We start from the raw sequence: 18,933 nt of genomic DNA, 5'->3' as shown, positions 1-18,933 counted from the left end.
TCAAACAATTTCTAAAACTCGGGCAGCCCAGTTTCTATCACATAATGTTTGACTACGTGCTTAGCAATAATACAGTGTCCAGTAGACTCTTAATTAAATTGACAGTTAACACTTGAAATATGTCCTTGGTGTGTAGCCTAACATGGCCATTCTCTTTAGCTATGTTACCATTCCATGTGAACTGTGCTACTTTTTCACTTACCAGTTTCCTTAACACAGCAATCTGGTAACAATCCATCCACTCAGCAAACAATACTGAGCAAGGACAAGCTAGTGATCCTGTCTGCAAACAGGCTTCTTTTTTATACGGAAGAGAGAGAGGCGTGTACAAATAAGGGGAAGGGAGGGCTAAAGCAGAGCGCCCGAGAGCCTCGCAGAGTATGCAAGAGGCACAAGGAGGGGTGAGGGTTCTATCCCCGTTCTACAAAGTCTTCCTCAGTGGCATGTGTCAGATGAAAGGCTTTTGGTTTGTTCTGCAAGCAGAGGGAAGGGCACTCCAAAAAAAAAGGGGGGGGTGAGGACTGAATAGACAAAGGCTAAGAGGAGAGAAACAATGCTGGGGGTCCTTAAAGGAGCAAGTTGCTCAGCCCAGCTGGGGCATGAGGTGTTTGGGGCTCTGGCTGTGGTGGGCGGGGGGGGGGGGGTCGCAGCAAGGGTGCAGCTGTGACCATGAATCCACAAGAGATAAAACTAAAGAACTAGATGGGAGTGTGATACTGGCATTCCTTGAATACCCTGCTAAGAATTTTTAGCCGTGGGGGCACCTGGGTGGCTCAGTCGGTGAAGCGTCTGACTTCGGCTCAGATCGTATCTCAGGGTCCTGGGATGGAGCCCTGTTGTCTTCAAGCCCCCTGCTCAGCGGGGAGTCTGGCTCTCCCTCTTCCTCTCCCTCTGCCCCTCCCCAACTCATGCTCACGCACTCTCTCTCTTCCTCTCAAATAAGTAAGTAAAATATTTTTTTCGCAATGGAAGACACAAAAATTTTAGTAAAGGAGGGTGATATAATCAGGAAGATTGCTTGGGTAGCAGCATGGGGAATAGAAATGGAAGGACCAGCATGGGGAATAGAAATGGAAGGACCAGCATGGGAATAGAAATGGAAGGACCAGCATGGGGAATAGAAGTGGAAGGACCAGCATGGGGAATAGAAATGGAAGGACCAGCATGGGGAATAGAAATGGAAGGACCAGCATGGGGAATAGAAATGGAAGGACCAGCATGGGGAATAGAAATGGAAGGACCAGCATGGGGAATAGAAATGGAAGGACCAGCATGGGGAGTAGAAATGGAAGGACCAGCATGGGGAATAGAAATGGAAGGACCAGCATGGGGAGTAGAAATGGAAGGACCAGCATGGGGAGTAGAAATGGAAGGACCAGCATGGGGAGTAGAAATGGAAGGACCAGCATGGGGAGTAGAAATGGAAGGATCAGCATGGGGAATAGAAATGGAAGGACCAGCATGGGGAATAGAAATGGAAGGACCAGCATGGGGAATAGAAATGGAAGGACCAGCATGGGGAATAGAAATGGAAGGACCAGCATGGGGAATAGAAATGGAAGGACCAGCATGGGGAATAGAAATGGAAGGACCAGCATGGGGAATAGAAATGGAAGGACCAGCATGGGGAATAGAAATGGAAGGACCAGCATGGGGAATAGAAATGGAAGGACCAGCATGGGGAATAGAAATGGAAGGACCAGCATGGGGAATAGAAATGGAAGGACCAGCATGGGGAGGACCAGTAAAGAAATTCCTGAGTACTTCTGAGTCTGCAGGCTGAATAATGGCGGTGGCAGTGAGGCCTAAGAAGGAGGAGGAGGCTGTGAGGCACCTGGACATACCATTATACGTAGTCACTTCCCTCTGCCTCTCCTGTATAGAATGCACTAGAAGGAGGTAGACTCTGGGAAGGCAGGAATTGTTTGTCAGCTCTGTTCACTGCTCTGTTCCCAGCATCTCCACGGTGCCTGGCACAGAGACACTCAATGGATCTGTGTTCCACAACTCCCTCGTTTGCAGGGGGTGCGGGTGACAGAGCCGACACCCTGACTCCCAAACTTTGAACGGGGTGCAAAATGAGAACGAGAACATAAGCACAAGAGCTGCTTAGCAGGCAAGTTCAAGGGGCGGAGAATACGGGCATCTTGTCATCTGGAAAGACTCAGCCTTCCTTCAGTCTGAGAATCAGAATTGCATCTGGGCTAAGGCCATTTGTCCGCAAGTGAGCTGAAGATAGAAAATGTCAACCTGAATTTGGGGGAACGTTGTGCGTTTTTTAACAAAATATTTGAGGTTTGTTCTTTCAAATCTTGAAGAACATTTTTTTTTTAAGATTTTATGTATTTATTTGACAGATAAAGAGACATAGCGAGAGAGGGAACACAAGCAGGGGGGAGTGGGAGAGGGAAAAGCAGGCTTCCCGCCGAGCAGGGAGCCCGATGTGGGGCTCGATCCCAGGACCCTGGGATCATGACCTGAGCCAAAGGCAGACGTTTAACCGACTGAGCCACCCACGCGCCCCCAAATTTTGAAGAACATTTAATCTTCCTATATTTCATAGCGTTTTGACAAAATAAGCAACCATGTCAAACAAAACCAAGAGTTACTTTTAGGGTACATGTTGAAAATACGAATTTTATGATAAAGGAAAATCAGGCTTTATTTACTAAATCAGTCAATCAAAATAACTAAATAACTTCTACATAATTAAAATTTTTTTTCTATTAAAGGTTACATTGATGAGATTTGATAGAATGACCGTATGTGCCTCTCTCCCTTCCTGCCCCTCAAATGACAATAAAAGGCAAAAATAACAAAAATATATATTTTTTTTGAAACAAATCCCTATCAATGCTTAGCACAGAAGAAGATGAAAAAAGATCCCATGCTAGGAGACAAGAAATTCTGAGTAATTTCTGGAATATTAAAAGCAGGTATAGAAACTAAAATTTGCAAGGGCACCTGGGTGGCTTAGTTGGTTAAGCATCTGACTCTTGATCTCAGCTCAGGTGTTAATCTCAGGGTCATGAGTTCAAGCCCTGCATTGGGCTCCATGCTGGGTGTGGAGGCTACTTATAAAAACAAAAACAAAAATTAGAGCTTGCAAATTATTTTAGGAGAAAAATATATACTGTGACGTTAAAAATTATTTCAGTTACCATACAGGATCAGAATAAACAAAGGCAGGAAATAGGAGTGTTCTACAGATAGACTCAGCCATGTGCATTCCCTGCAATGGTGTTTATCATGACCAAAGATAGGGAGCCACCCCAATGTTCATTAGTAGGGACGACTGGTTAAATAAATTGTAGTCCATGCATATAATGAAACATTTGGCAGTCAACAAACAATGAAGCAAGCACTCTTCACGGCTGAGTGGAATGGTCTCCAGGATAGATGGCCAAGGAAAAAAAGTGAAGCGTAATAATGCGTAAAGCTCGCTACCACTCGTGTTAAAAGGGAGAGATTTGTGCCTTTCTGTTTATTTATGTGTAGAACACCTCCAAAACTGGTCATACTGCTTGATTTGTTGAGAGGTGCTGGAAAACTGGGAAGAGAAATGATACCCTTCATTTTCACCACATATTTCTTGATGCTGTTGGGATTTTTTTTTTTTTTTGCCATGTGCCTTTATTATCTAAGGAAATATATTTTTAAAGGAAAAGAAAGGTAAAAGGGAAATGATAAAGTCTAGAAAATAGAAAACATAAAATAAGATGGAAAAAAAGATGAAAGAAATCAGTAATAATATTAAACCTAGCTGGATTCTTTGTTACCTTTAAGAGAAAGATATTCTGATTCAGTTAAAAAAAAAAATCTACCTTGCTGTTTATAAGATACACAGCTAAAACAAAATGACCACCAAAAAGCGACCAAAAAAACCCCGCAAATGCACAGATAGAATAATGTATCAGACACATTCTAATCCCCCATAAGAGTATATATGGCAATTAAAATATAAATACCAATATTATATTAATTATAATTATATTAATTAATTATATTACTATAAATATTAATATAAAGTAAAATATAATATAAAGCAACAACATTAAATAGGAAAGGGAGAGATTTTATGTTGAAAAAAACTGCAACCCACCAAGAACAGACTGTCATGAACCTTTATACATTTTTTTAAAGCTTCAAAACATGCAAAGTGAAGACTATTTACTTTGAAGGAACGATTGTGAAGTGTGTACTCATCATAGGAGATTTCAACATGCCTCTCAGAAATAAGTAAATATATAGAGTATTTGAATAAAAAGTACGTGTAATCTGTACCTAAAACTCTGTACCCAGCAAATAGAGAAGACATGCTTTTTTAAAGCAAAATAGCATGTTTACAAAATGTTACAAATACCACACACATTGTAATATTAAAAACAATTTTAAGAGAAAATAAGTGACATATATTTTAAAATGAGTGAGAATGACATAATGCATATAAAAACATGTGAGATACATAATCTTAAATGCATTCATTTATTAGGAAACAAGAAAGAATAAAAATAACGTGACCACCACATCAACTTAAAATTCTAGGAAAAGAATGGCTAAGGAAGCAAAAACAGAAGAAATGAATGGATAATGATAAAAGCAGAAAATAATCGCTTCAAATTATAAATAATAATATTGATCAATAAAATGAAAACCTGGTTCTTTGAAATGATCATGATTTTGATTAAGTTAAAAAATGAAGAATAAAAAAAATCCATATGATTCTAGACATAAAGGAGATTTTTAAAATAGTAAGAGAATTCTGGAGGTAGCTGGGTGGCTCAGTCATTAAGCATCTGCCTTCGGCTCAGGTCATGATCCCAGGGTCCTGGGATCGAGCCCCGCATCGGGCTCCCTGCTCAGCGGGAAGCCTGCTTCTCCCTCTCCCACTCCCCCTGCTTGTGTTCCCTCTCTTGCTGTCTCTCTCTCTCTCTGTCAAATAAATAAATAAAATCTTAAAAAAAGAGAGAGAAAGCAAATTCTGCATATAACTGTGTACCCATGAACTTGAAATCTGGATGAAATATTTGATTACACAGGAAAATACATGAAACTGACTCAGGGAAAGGCAGAAAATCTAAATTGATCAATAATTGCTGGAAAATTTATAAAGGTGATCAGCGATCTATTCTTTTGCTATATAAACAGTTCTGGGGCATAAGTAAATAAAAAAAGACTTTCCAATTCATACTGAAAAGTTAGTGCAACTCTAACACCAAAATGAGGCACGATTGATGACATGTACCAACCTCATTTCCAAACATAGTTGTAAAGACCCTAAATAAAATATTAGTGTTGTTAAAGAATCATACATCAATACCAATGAATTTTTATCAACCTATCATACTCCAAAACTATTATTTTGATTCACAGCCCCACAAAGAATATTTAAGAATACCTGATTTTCCACATCTCTGCCAAACTTGGGGTTGGTAGAATGGCTCTGATTTTATTTTATTTGACCTTTTTCCCCCTGAGGTTAGCTATATACATGGTGTAATTGAGATTTTAAAATGTTTTAAATTTCAAATAAAAAAGTTTCAGAGTAGTGATGAGAATAGGTATCTCAGGTCAGCTCAAGGCAAAATTATGAAATAAATTTTGTTTTTGGATCCTCCAGCCTCTTCTTAGTACTTCCTTCTCATCTTGAATAGGGGCATGGACAGATGGACAGCCATTCCCTCCACATCAGTTTCCCAGAAAAACTATGAAGCCCTGGCATACAATTCTACTTCAGGCTCCTTGACAAATAAAAACACAGGGGGGGGCACCTGGGTGGCTCCTGGGTGGTTCCATCCATTAAACATCCAACTCTTAGATTTCGGCTCAGGTCCTGATCTTAGGGTCACTGGTTCGAGCCCTGCGTCCAGCTCTGTGCTCAGCGCTGAGTCTGCTTGAGATTCTCTCTCTCCCTCTCCATCGGCCCCTTCCCTCTCTCTCTAATAAATAAATAAATCTTAAAAAAAAAATAAAACAAACACAGATCTATGTCTCCACTGCCTCTTGTCCCAAATCCTTTAGAAACCCTACATTATACACCTTCCTACCCCCCCTCCTCAAATCTGTTCCTAGGAAGGCCTGATAATGTTATATTTCAAGGTAAATTTTTCTATTTCCTGCCTCAGAAAAATTTGCATAAGAAATGTGATCTCTAATTAGGCAATAAAATGAAGGCATTACAGAACAAGTGGGTCCCATGTTTAAGGAACTCTGATGCCTAAGTTTTAAATTCTTCTAAAACAATGAGCTCACATATTATCCTGATTCTCCTCAGCTTCCTCCCAGCTAAGGACATGATACCTTACAGACTATAGCTGGCCTGCTCGAAGAGTTAATCTGTAGGGTTGGCCAAGTTCCATTTCTGCTCCCTGGTTCTTAATCCTGTGGACCTCAGATTGTCTTCCCAATTCACGCACCTGCTCCTGAGTTCAGAACCGAGAAGAGATGCCTCTCTTCTTCCAAGTGGATTTCGTGGTGGCATCAGTAGCCATTTGGGAGGATGTTCTGTTGGCCCTTCAGCCAAACCTATAGCCATGCAGAAGCAGATTTCAGCGCAAATCTAATGGAGCTGGGGCACGCCTCCACCCAATGGTCCTTACCAGAGATCACAACTTCGGCCCCTGAGCCAAACACAGTGTGTAGATAGATTTTGTTTGGCTCTCTCTATTTTTCATGTTTTTGAGTTCAAATGCCTACGAAGGCATTTCAGTCTACAGTCTCTGCTTTATACTCATTGCACAGTCTGACCTCAGGACATAAACAATCAGGATACAAAAGAATTAAGCAGCTCACAAATCAGATGTTTGTATAATCTTTCTTCCCCTCTCTTCGTCCCTGTGTTTAAGGCACAAGACAAGAACGTGAGAGCTCTTGAGTTCTAATCACAACTCTCCTAACCAACTCATTTTGTGACCTTAAGCAAGTTACTTTGGGTAGTGGACTAGATTTCTAAGGCAACTGATAGTTTAACAGTCTCTGCGTCTGTCTGTTCTCTCCCTCATACTGGCAAAACTTAGAATTATACATTAGCAAATGCTATAAAGTTTACTTCCTAGATAGTTGGAAATAGGCAAGCACTATTATTTTCTCATTTTACAGCTAGAGAAACCTGAAGCCTAAAGCAGCTGAGAAAAATAGTAATTCAGTGTAAATATTCAAATAAACTTTTGGCTTCCCTCTGACTTGGAGAAAAGATCTTTGCTATTGTTCCACATTATTTTGGGACCTTGTATTAATCCTCCATCGCTCTATCTTTACCCTCCTTCCTGATATTCATCCCTGGAGAATACTTTTCTCCCCTGGATTACCAAAAGGAAAGATGTTATTGTATTATCTGTTTTCCTCTTCTTACAACCTGGAAATAATTGCTAAGTTATTTTCAAGGGAGTTCAAGGTAATTTTTTTATTTAAATTCAATTTTATTAACATATAGTGTGTTATCAGTTTCAGAGGTAGAATTTAGAGATTCATCAGTTGTATATAACACCGAGTGCTCATTCTGTCATGTGCCCTCCTTACTGCACATCACCCAGGTACCCCATCCCCCCACTGACCTCCCCTCCAGCAACCCTCGGTTTGTTCCCTAGAGGTCAACATCTCTTATGGTTTGTCTCACTCTCTGTTTTCCTCTTATTTTATTTTTCCTTCCCTTCCCCTATTTTCATCTGTTTTGTTTCTTAAATTCCACATATGTGTGAAATCATATGATAATTGCCTTTCTCTGACTGACGTATTTCGCTGAGCATAATACCCTCTAGTTCTATTCACACTGTTGCAGATGGCAAGATTTCTTTCTTTTTGATGGCTGGGTAATATTCCATTGTATATGTATACACCACATCTTCTTTATCCATTCATCTGTCGATGGGCATCTGGGCTCTTTCCACAGTTTGGCTATTGTGGACATTGCTGCTATAAACATTGGGGTGCACGTGCCCCTTCGGATCACTGTGTTTGTATCCTTTGGGTAAATACCTAGTAGTGCAATTGTTGGGTTGTAGGGTAGCTCTATTTTCAACTTTTTGAGGAACCTCCATACTGTGTTCCAGAGTGGCTGCACCAGTTTGCATTCCCACCAACAGTGTAAGAGGGTTCAAGGGGGTTCAAGTTTAGCGAGAGGACTGAAGGATCTAGAGCCGTCCCAATATCAAAACCCTTCATAACTATTGCTGAGGAGTAAGTGTGGTGATGGCTTTATTGTACACACTCAGATACATAAACACACGTGCGCGCGTGCGCGCGCACACACACACAGACACACACACACACACACACACACAGTAGGCCCACTTACTGAAGGGCATACTAAACTAGCTACTTTTAAACAATTTCTCAACTCACAGCTTACATCGCAGCTTACACATTTTTGTAAATCCAGCAAGTTTTAATTTCAAACTGAAACGATAGAAGAGGACATTTTCCTTCATTGTTTCTCGTCGTTGTAAACATCATCAGTGCAATTATGTGAGGTGGTCCCTGTTAGGAGGCTATGAGACATCTTCCTCTTAATGAACTGCAGAACCCTCTAGCCGAATTCTGGCTTTGCCTGCTTTCCCTGTGGTGAAGACTCTACCTTGTAGATATTAAGACAGTCTGTGTTCAGATATGGACTCATTGATCGAATTTCTCTTGGGGAAAAACATGCATTGCTAATGGTCACCTTGTCTCAAATTGCAGATTACGGTCTTTCGGATGGGGTCAGAAGGACACCAGGACATTGATTTAGCTATCCTGACAGCTTTGCTCAAAGGTAAAAGAGTTTTTCTGTGTCCAGAGAGCGCAAAAATAATTTAAATGGGTTAACACAGCAACTTTGTCTCCCAACAGTAGATATAATCCCAAATGATACTGTGACATCCAATTATTAGTAACCTAAGGACTTCTCCTGGAAGACATTGTTCCTGCTGTGAAATTCTTCTATGATAGATAGAGCTGTCAAAGTACGACTCAATTTCATAAAGTTTAAATATATTACAATTTGGTCATGTCCATTGAGTCATAAAAATATACAAAGTAAAAGGCTAATGTAATATGTAAGACACTAAGTTACTGAAGTTATTCAATAATTAAACCCTGTCTACTTCCAAAAACCATTTAATAGGGCATAGATGATAGAGAGAGAGAGAGAGAGAGCATCATGCATTAAAAATGGAAAATCAAAATCATTGAGAGAAAAGAGGAAGAAATAAACAAACAAAAAAATGGGCTACTATACTTGTTGTAATGGAACATTAAATTTAGCTCTAAGTGTCCTTGAAGTCCAGGCAAAAATAGGAATGCCCTGGATTTTTTGATTTTCCTTGAAGGTGGATGTTTGTCCCGTTCTCTAGTCCCCTTGCTGTCAAGAGGTCGCACTACATGTGCTCATCCTTAGGACCATACTCAAGAGAAGAGCAGTTTCCTCTGGGCTCCACAGATCAAATTCTGCCCTTAATGTCCCCTAATAGGTCTATACATTTGACCCATACCATTCAGCATTAAATAAACAAAAGGAAGTTCTCTCTGTTAAGCACTGAACTGAAAACTGGAACTATAAGATGAAACAAAACCACAAATCTTGTTGAATGTGGTTCTGAGGTCGAGATGTCACCCTTGTTTTCCCGAGCCCCATACTTTACCTGCTGCCCCATTTATCACAAGGTTGGTGACTGCCTGTTGGCAAGCCTTCCTGGATCATAAGCTCTGTGAGGACAGAGAATGTGCCTTTTCCATTCGTGGATAAGACACACCTCAGCACCTCACATAATCCCTTACACATGGCAGCATTCAGTCAATTTTTGTTGAATAAATGAAGGAATGGATTACTAAATGAATGATTACTTAACGATTCAGTGATAGACTTAACATTCCAAAATTGAAATTCGGAAGAGCAACCATTGTGTTCTATTTTCCAGTCTCCCTACCCTTTTTCCACTATTAATTCTTCCTTGAATAGCCATTCTGTGGCAGCCATTATGCCTGATGCTAAGCTTTTTACAAACCCTATAAACATCGATTATTACGGCAACTGTATTGTGTAGCAGCTCTTTAATCCCCATTCTACAGACAGATAGTGTCTGTAGTGGAGCTACCAGATTTAAGTAACTTACTCAGGGTTACCATGCTAATTAATAAGCCTGAACTTAGATCCCATCTAACTCTTCACTGCGCCACGTATGCTCATGATCGTGATGCTAGCAGCCATTGATCCCCCCCATGTATCCCCCAAACGTGTATTTGCACATTCGTTCAAAATCCCAATCACATCTCAGAAATTCGCAATGCTGCAAGGTGTGTCCTGTGTCCCAGGTTGAGAAGCTTTGCTCTGAATATTTCATTCCCGTGAACTGACAGAGACATGAAGAAGAGTTCATGCATGGGACCCTGTGTGTGCGGAACCACAAAGCACACTTTGGCCTCCGTTCTCCGATTGTCAGAGAGAAAAATTAAAAGTTTGAGGCAAGAAATTCTCTAATGCTGGCTATTCTTACACGAAAATAAGAAAAAGTAATAAAGCCACCTAACTAACACTTCTTGAAGACTTGCTAAGTGCCAAATGCTGTGTTAGATACATTCTGTGTATAAATGCATTTAATCTTTACGAATTTGATGACCAGTTCATTGCAAGGCTCATCTTATCAATAAGGGGATCGAGACACAGAACAATTCAGTTACATGCCCAAGATAAGCTGACCTGGAAATTGTAGAGACAGGCTGCCCCCATAGCCCTCACTTACGTAAACCACCAAGGCATCCCTAATCGCATTGATAATAAGAAGTAGAACTCCACATTTATCACCTTGAACCAGAACTCAGCAAACAGAGAAGTGGCCCCGTTATTGGTTAAATACATATAAGCCATCACAATATCTTCTACTGTAAATATTTTCTTCTGTTTTCAGCAATTTGTGACTTAAATTTGTGTTTCACCTGTAGATCATACAATTTATTTGTTATAATATAGGATAATTGTATCCTGACTGCATGACAGACCATATGAAATACATTTTATATTGTAACCAAGTAGTTAGACTTAAGTTTTTAGAAAGCTGAAGTTAAAGCACATGAAATTATATTTACATTGTATACAATGAAATTGGATATTTTCTATTCTATTCTATTCTCTTTAATGCTGATTATATCCCACTAAATTGATTTCATGACCCACTAATGGGTCATAATCTGGAGTTTAAAAAACACTGCCATAGTAGATTAAAGGAAATTATGATTGCTCTAAGAAATTAACATTTCTAATCACTATACTGAATATTATTTATGCAACAGTTGATGCTAATGGGGATTTCTGCCATTAAAAGATTATGATGTGTCATCTCTATTTTGCAAAGGCTTTTAAATGCTCTCTGATTTTGACCCAGTTGATGTTGAAGGATGTCAAGCTTAATCCTTTCGCTGACTTTCTTGGAGGCCAAGAGCATACTTATATCAGTTTCAAATTCTTTAGTTTGTTAAATTATGCTTATGTATTTTTTTAAATTATGCCAAGGCACATAACGTGGTTTAACACTTAACTTTTACAATTATACTTGGTTTTCAATTATCCCATGCATGAGGGATTTTTTACAGTCAAGTTTTTATTCTTGCCATCATCTGAAAAAACTAGAAATTAGATAGGAGGAGCGGGAGAAAACCGTGAGACTCAACACTGGTCCATAAATCCAGAGCCCCACAAAGAAAACAAAACAAAACAAAACAAAACAAAAAGGACGTGTTAGGAACCAGGTGGCCGTAAGGAAATTCTACCTTTGCTGACCCCTTGTTTCTGATCCCACTGGGTTGTTTTCTTCAGTATCTGTATATATTAAAGAATACTGTTTATAGGACACGGACTTATCGGGTATCTGTTCAAAAATGAAGAAAGAAGGGGGGGGCGCCTGGGTGGCTCAGTCGTTAAGCGTCTGCCTTCGGCTCAGGTCATGATCCCAGGGTCCTGGGATCGAGCCCCACATTGGGCTCCCTGCTCGGCGGGAAGCCTGCTTCTCCCTCTCCCACTCCCCCTGCTTGTGTTCCCTCTCTTGCTGTCTCTCTCTCTCTCTGTCAAATAAATAAAATCTTAAAAAAAAAAAAAAATGAAGAAAGAAGGAGATAAAAAGAATGTTGTTCCAGAGGTCTTAGAGGCTCACAGTTTCCTCAAAGGCTGACCTGGGGTAGCTTTTGAGAATACATGATATCACATCTGTCTTTCACGTTAAGGTAACTGCTCTCTGAGAGTGGTGGTCTGAGGCTAGAAACTGTCCAACCTACAATGCTTCTCCTTTGCTGCTCTCTCCTCTCCCCCGCCACACATACCCAAGGGGACCCAAGGAAAATGCAGAGAAAATGCAGGATGTTGACTATTCAGATAAACAACAAACACATTTTTAGCATAAGCATGTCCCAAACATTGCCTGGGACATACTTATACTGAAAAAGCTGTTTATTATTTATCTGAAATTCAACCTTAACTGGGAGTCTTGCATTTTTATTGCTAAATCAGGCTTCCCTACTCAGAGGAGGCCTGGTACCATGAATATTTTTGCATTTCAGACACTTTGAGTGGTTCTAGGGGGAAAAGTACTCAAAAATCTAGGGAAGTCACCTAGTTCCTCTCTATCTGCCTCCTTCTCAGCCTGGCCCTGCCCAAGTCATAGCAACCAGAGGCTTCACTGGAAACAACCCCAGACTTACCTTCGTAAACTACCCAGTGTTTACCAACCTGCTCTGAGTCACCTTTTCCTAGCCAACGGGCTCATGCCCCTTGCTTCAGCCCCTCCTGCTCCAGGCTCATAAAGCCAGAAAACATCTGCTCATAGCAGGGTCCCTCGGCCCTCTCTGTGAATATAATTACTTCCAATTTTTAAGTCTTCTCTTGTGCACCTCGGAAGTCAAATCATGTGGGCGTGTACCCTTTCATTTCTATGCATGTACTAAAGTAGAGTATGTGGTTGGCGATCGCTATCCTCCATAAGCAAGAAATTCTTTTTCTTTGGCTTTAATCTGCACTGGTAAAGACATTTTTCTGTGGCACAGGAAAAGACATTTATTGTTTACTTCTTTTTTTCTGGAAAGCATTTTTTAAAAGCTCCAAGGGCCTGCAAAACTCTATGTTCCTCCTCAAAACTGCCAAGGTCATCAAAAACAAGGGTAGTTTAAGAAATTGTCACAGGCTAGAGGAGCCTAAGGAGGCGTAATGACCACATGTAATGTGGCTTCCCGGATGGGATCCTCAAGCAGAAAAAAAGAAAGAGTATTAGGTTTAAAACTAAGGAAATCTGAATGAAGTATGGACTTTCATGGGTTTTTTTTTAAGGTTTTAAGGAAAAATTAGGATAGCTGTGCTATCATATATTTTGGAGCTGAGCAAGAAACATACTGGCACCAAGAAAATCTTTCATGTCATGTCAAAATGACAAAAAAGGAGAAAGCATCTTATGAAATTAGCTGTGAAAGTCAGGTACATATGTAATCAAAGTACTGGACTAGGTACAGGCAGTATTTAATATATAAAGTGTCTATATAAATCAGATAGGCATGGATAATAGCTGATCACTATAAGAAATGATTAGAAATCTCACTGGGGAATCTAGCAGGAGATATTTGAATGCAGGACTAATATGAAGCACTTTGTATGAAATCCAATTTCCCTATGGACTTACACAGTCATTTCAGAGAAAATTATCTAGTTCTTCCCTTTTTTTTTTATGTTTTGGCTCTTCAGACAAAATTAATCCTATCGATAATTAATAAAGTAATTAATTATTTACGATACTTATAAGTGGAGGGCGACAACTTCTTTTTAAGATACACATCTGTAATTTTCTTGAAACTATGAGGGAACGAGTTTGAAAAAACGAAATGCCAAACAAAGAGCCGGTATGTTCTAACTTTAGAACATTCTCAAGAATGCTGTTGATTAGATCATACAAAACAATGAAAATCACTATGTTCTGAGCCATTTTCCTTTAAAATTATACTTTACAAACAACTAAACTTGAAATGGAAGTGGATAAAATGTAAAAAAAAAAAACCAATATATTTTAATGTTTTGAAACTACTTCTGAGTGCATGCCCCTCTCACTCTATTAACTAGAAAATCAATTATTATCACAAACTAGCCCTGACATCAAGAGGCAATTAGTCTTGCTAAATAACTCATCTTAGTTTTTAAATGACTTAATTAATCCTAGTAAAACAAAATTGTGGCATTATTCTGAAGTAGTGTATGTCCAATAATTCTATGTACCCGGTAGATCGCAAAAGCAACTAGCATCCAGAAGTGTTTACTGAGAAGCTACCTTGCTTGATCTCAGATGATTCATGAATAGATTTAATGGGAATTAATTATGGCCTTGCTTTGAGGATAAAAAATTATTTCTGATTATAGGTTCAATCTGTCCCATCCCTCTTTCTTGTGTGTAGGCAGCTTAAAACAACACATGCATGATTGCTTTCCCTTTTTTTTATTGCTTTCCTTTTAATAATATTTTTTAACCTAGAATTGTTTAGATAGCCTTAATATGGCCAAAAAAAAAAGAGAGAGAGAGAGAGAGAGACATTCATGTTGACACTGTCATCACTTATATGAGATGCAAAGTTACCGTAGTTACTAAGTATTACACAAATGGAAGTAGATGAAATTTTATCCAAAGAGATTGACAAGCTCAAAATGTGTGGCACGGTCACTTTATTTTAAGCTTAAAATGGCATGGGAGGGGGGTACCCGGGGGCAGTAGTGAAATATATCAGTTAGAGACAAAAGTCACTAGGTAATTTTTACAATGAAGATTCTTTCCAAAAGTGTCCAGCCCTTCTCTGCGTAAGGCCACGTTTGGTCTTCCTTCTGTCCTTTGACTTCTCAGTCAGGCTTCCCCATGGGCACCTGTGTCCTGATGGCTCATTTTACCCCCTTTTGTCAAATCTTTAACTTAGATGTCACAGAGCACATCCACCAGAAGCAGGTAGAGTCCTGGCATGGGCCCCCCAAACCCTTTATGGATCAAGACATCTGCTTCCTTAAAACTCTCTGAGCACTTAGCTACCGGATGACCTTGGCTCACACAATATCTTAGTGACGAAACCAGAATGCCCACAATTTCTCCGAATGTAATGGCAAGGATCAGTGTGATCTGACCTTGTTTTATTTTTAAAGATTACATCACCAGTGGAATAGGGTTTCAACCAGGAAGCTTTTTGGTGACAAGTCACAGAAACACAATTCAAATGAGTTCAAGCAAAAATAAATAAGATGGGTTTGTGGGTTTACATGACATGAAAGTTGAAGGGTAAACTGAGTTCAGGCAAAGTAGGATCCAGGGCTCAAATGATGTTGTCAGGGTCTGTCCTCCGTCTCTCAGACATGAGTCTGTTTACCTGTTGCATAGAATGACCATCAGCAGTGCGAGGCTCATACCCAACCAACTAAGTAAATCCCCATTAAATTCCGGGTAATTAGGGCAGAAGGGACCCAGGGAGGACTTGCAGATGCTTGCCTTAGATCAGTGCCCATCCCTGAATTCATCCCTGTGGCAAAGGCCATCGGAGAATGCCTGTAACCATGAAATGGGAGGTGGGATCAGCTCCACCCAAGTCACAGAATTATGGGTCCCCTCCACCACCCCTCAAAAGATTCTGTAGCCACGAGATAGAGAAGGAGAGTGCCAGTAAGCCAAAATCAACTAAAAATATATATACTCTTCTGAAGTTGTATGAAAAGAAGTACTGAGGGTCAAAGTGTGTCAGATTTGCCTCAAAAGCAAATGCCTCAAAATCTGTGTATCAGGAATAAATTCTTCATTCTGGAGGCAAAAAATAGAAACTAGGTCAAATGAATACTAATCAGGGTCCAGACATTCACCCAAGCCATACTCATAAGGTTTACTTCAGGTAGACCTAAATATATAACTTATTAATATTTTTTACTACACAATGATTATGTATTATTATAATCACTATTACCTTTTTCAGTTTTCATAGTCTGTACTTGAGTCTATCTGCCAAATATTTTAAAGGAAATTACATTTTTTTAAGATTTTTTTTTTAATTTATTTGACAGAGAGAGAGGCAGCGAGAGAGGGAACACAAGCAGGGGGAGTGGGAGAGGGAGAAGCAGGCTCCCCGCTGAGCAGGGAGCCTGATGCGGGTCTCGATCCCAGGACCCCAGGATCATGACCTGAGCAGAAGGCAGATGCTTAACGACTGAGCCACCCAGGCGCCCCAAGGAAATTACATTCTTACCACTTTTTTCCCAAGACTAAAGTCTATTCCTTAGAAAAAATGATTCCATAAAGGCCAAATCACCCCAGGCTTTCCCCACTGGGCTCCTACACTGCCACCCCAGCCCCTCAGTGGGCTACCAGCGACGGCAGGACTGCCCAGCTAAGGTACAGATCATAGTGACAATGACACCCATATGCAAACCATCACTCTTCCCTGTTGATCAAACAGCTTCCCCTCATTGAAGCTCCGTTTCCTAATCTATAAAACCCAAAGGATTATAATCTCTCTCTCACAGCCGTTGTCACCACTTTCATCGACAATGCAAGTTAAGCATTGAATCCAGTACCTGGAAAAATCTTTTAATAAATGATGGTCTGACTGATGATGATGATGATGCCAAGCTAGATATGAGAACAGACACCAGCTCTGTTTTACTCACCGCCATGAACACACCAACACAGCGCCTCACACGTCATCAGTATTCAAAACCTAAAAAAAAAAAAAACCTATTGTTAAACTCATGAAGGAATGGTCAACAGGCTTTAGAATCAGATTAGATACATACTTAGATCCTAGCGCTTTCCTGGCTGTGGTATTTATTAACTAGGTTACTTAACCTCTATATATGTGCCTCAGTTCCCTTCCCTGTGCAAAAGAAAATCACAGTTCTGTCATGTGCAGGGATATAAGAGACACCTGAGACATTGACACTGGGAGCTCGTTGAGGGCAGGCACTCTGCCTTCCTTATGGTAAACATCTAACAACTAGTATTTTTATACCTTTTCCCTTCTCAAATAGGCTTTAAAAATTCCTAGAGAACTGGCATGTCCCCTATGTGCAAAATGCAACAGAATCAGAAAATGTTAAATTCGAAAGGACGCATAAATCTGCAAACAACAAGCAACCAATAAATAAACCTCAAGCACACATGTAAGGATCTAAAACAGATCCACAAACAGGAGTTTCATCTTGAAACTGGTTGAGAACATGCTAAGCTGCCTTAAAATGAAATTAATTTTCTGGCAAGTTTATTTTCTTATAAATCCAAGTAGATCTTAGAGCAGTAACAGAGACCAAGGTAGAGAGCAATTGTAGACATTTTTGGCTCAGTAGGAGAATGAAATAAAAGAACTTAAATCTTTTCATTTGTACATTTTACAATTCACAAAGCATTTTCGCATAAATTTTATCTAATCTTTGCAACAACTCTGTGGAATGGTTATCAGATAATTTATCTCCAAACTGAGATTTTCTTGGCCATGAAAGTGAGCAGTATTAATAAGTATGCCAGAAAAACTAGAATAAACCAAGAATATCCAGGTAAACTGGGAAGTGTGATCATCCTGATTACAGACCCACCGTCCATAGAAGTTTCTGGAGCAAAAGGATTACGTCTTCTTTGTCTTTGTATCCTAACACCTAGAAAAATGCTTGACATATGGTAGGCATCTTATATATGTATATGTATATATATCTGTGAATATATGTGAATATCTATGAATATATGTGAATATGTATATGAAAATATATATGATGATATATGATCATCAATGCAATAATTCCAGAAAACGTCCCAGAACTCTGGAACACACATTTCTAGATTATAAGGTCCCATTGAGTGCCCAGAACAATGGTGAAAATAAACCCCTATCAAATTGTATTGTAATATTGCAGAATATGGGAAAACAAATATATGTATTATATTACGTAGAGTTTAATATATTATAAATATTATATTTAAAAATTATATTTAATATATTTTAATATAATATTTATATAGTTTATAAATTATATTACCGAATATTATATGGTATTATAAATATATATAATTTTATATATACATATATAAAACATATATATACATATCTACATATATACACGTGCACATACATATATAGATACACATATATACATATATGTACATATATATAAAATTCTCCTATGAGCTTCCAAAGAGAAAAACAGGTCTCATGCAAAGGAGCCAGAATGCTTTAGACTTCTAAACAACAATGTAGAAATCGACCGTGCAATGCCTTAAAAATTCTGAAGAACATTTATTTGCAAGCTAGAATTCTATGCGTAATCTACCAGCCACTTGCGACCATGAACTATTTCTTTGGAAATTGCTGGAGGATATGCACCCCCAAAATGAAAAAGGAAACCAAAAACAAACAACAACTGAAAGAGGAGACATGGAGTACGGGAAGCGGGCGCTCTACCACGGGAGGGAAGTGTTGGCAATCCCTGGAGGACCAGACTCAGGGACACCTTCTGCACCCAGCATAGCAGCCAAAAGCAGGAGCTACCCGACCGTCTTCCTAAGACTCAGTCAAGCCTGGAATCAGCATCGTGTCATTTCTGCTGCATTCCATGGGCACATGCCATCACAAGAGCAGCCCAGATTCAGTGTGAATGCTGGGAGATAATCTCGTTCCTTAGAAGCTACCTTCAAAGACTAGCTACGGTGGAGAACCAAAAGAATCAGCTACAAGAAGGGAAGTGCTTTCCTCTGGGTAAAGAGGCCTGAGATGATGAGATCTGTGATTTTATAACAAATCTTGTTGGAATAGATGACTCTCAAATCTGTGCATGTATAACCTTAGTAAAAATGAAGTACAAAATGGATTACCTGGTTCTCAACGAAAGAGACAGAATGAGTTAAAGACAAAGGAAGAGAGAACAGAAGATAGGAAATCATCAATGCAGTAATTCCAGAAAATGTGCCAGAACCCCAGAATGTA

General features: G+C 39.5%; 1 protein-coding gene across 5 annotated transcripts in view; it reads left to right on the top strand.

The window, feature by feature from the left end:
* The window catches only part of TRPM3 (transient receptor potential cation channel subfamily M member 3), an 827,868-nt gene that overhangs the window by 702,430 nt on the left and 106,505 nt on the right, over positions 1-18,933 (top strand). For all 5 annotated transcript variants that reach the window (XM_028089086.1, XM_028089085.1, XM_028089084.1 and 2 more), the window contains one exon: positions 8,677-8,749. In XM_028089086.1, coding sequence (XP_027944887.1) covers positions 8,677-8,749 — 73 coding nt within the window. The remainder of the gene's footprint in view (positions 1-8,676; positions 8,750-18,933) is intronic.

The sequence above is a fragment of the Eumetopias jubatus genome, unplaced genomic scaffold (genome assembly GCF_037043125.1).
Source record: "Eumetopias jubatus isolate StellerSeaLion01/CBP00866 unplaced genomic scaffold, mEumJub1_p1.0 scaffold_15, whole genome shotgun sequence".
Lineage (NCBI taxonomy): Eukaryota > Metazoa > Chordata > Mammalia > Carnivora > Otariidae > Eumetopias > Eumetopias jubatus.
This window is presented reverse-complemented; position numbering and strand designations above follow the sequence as displayed.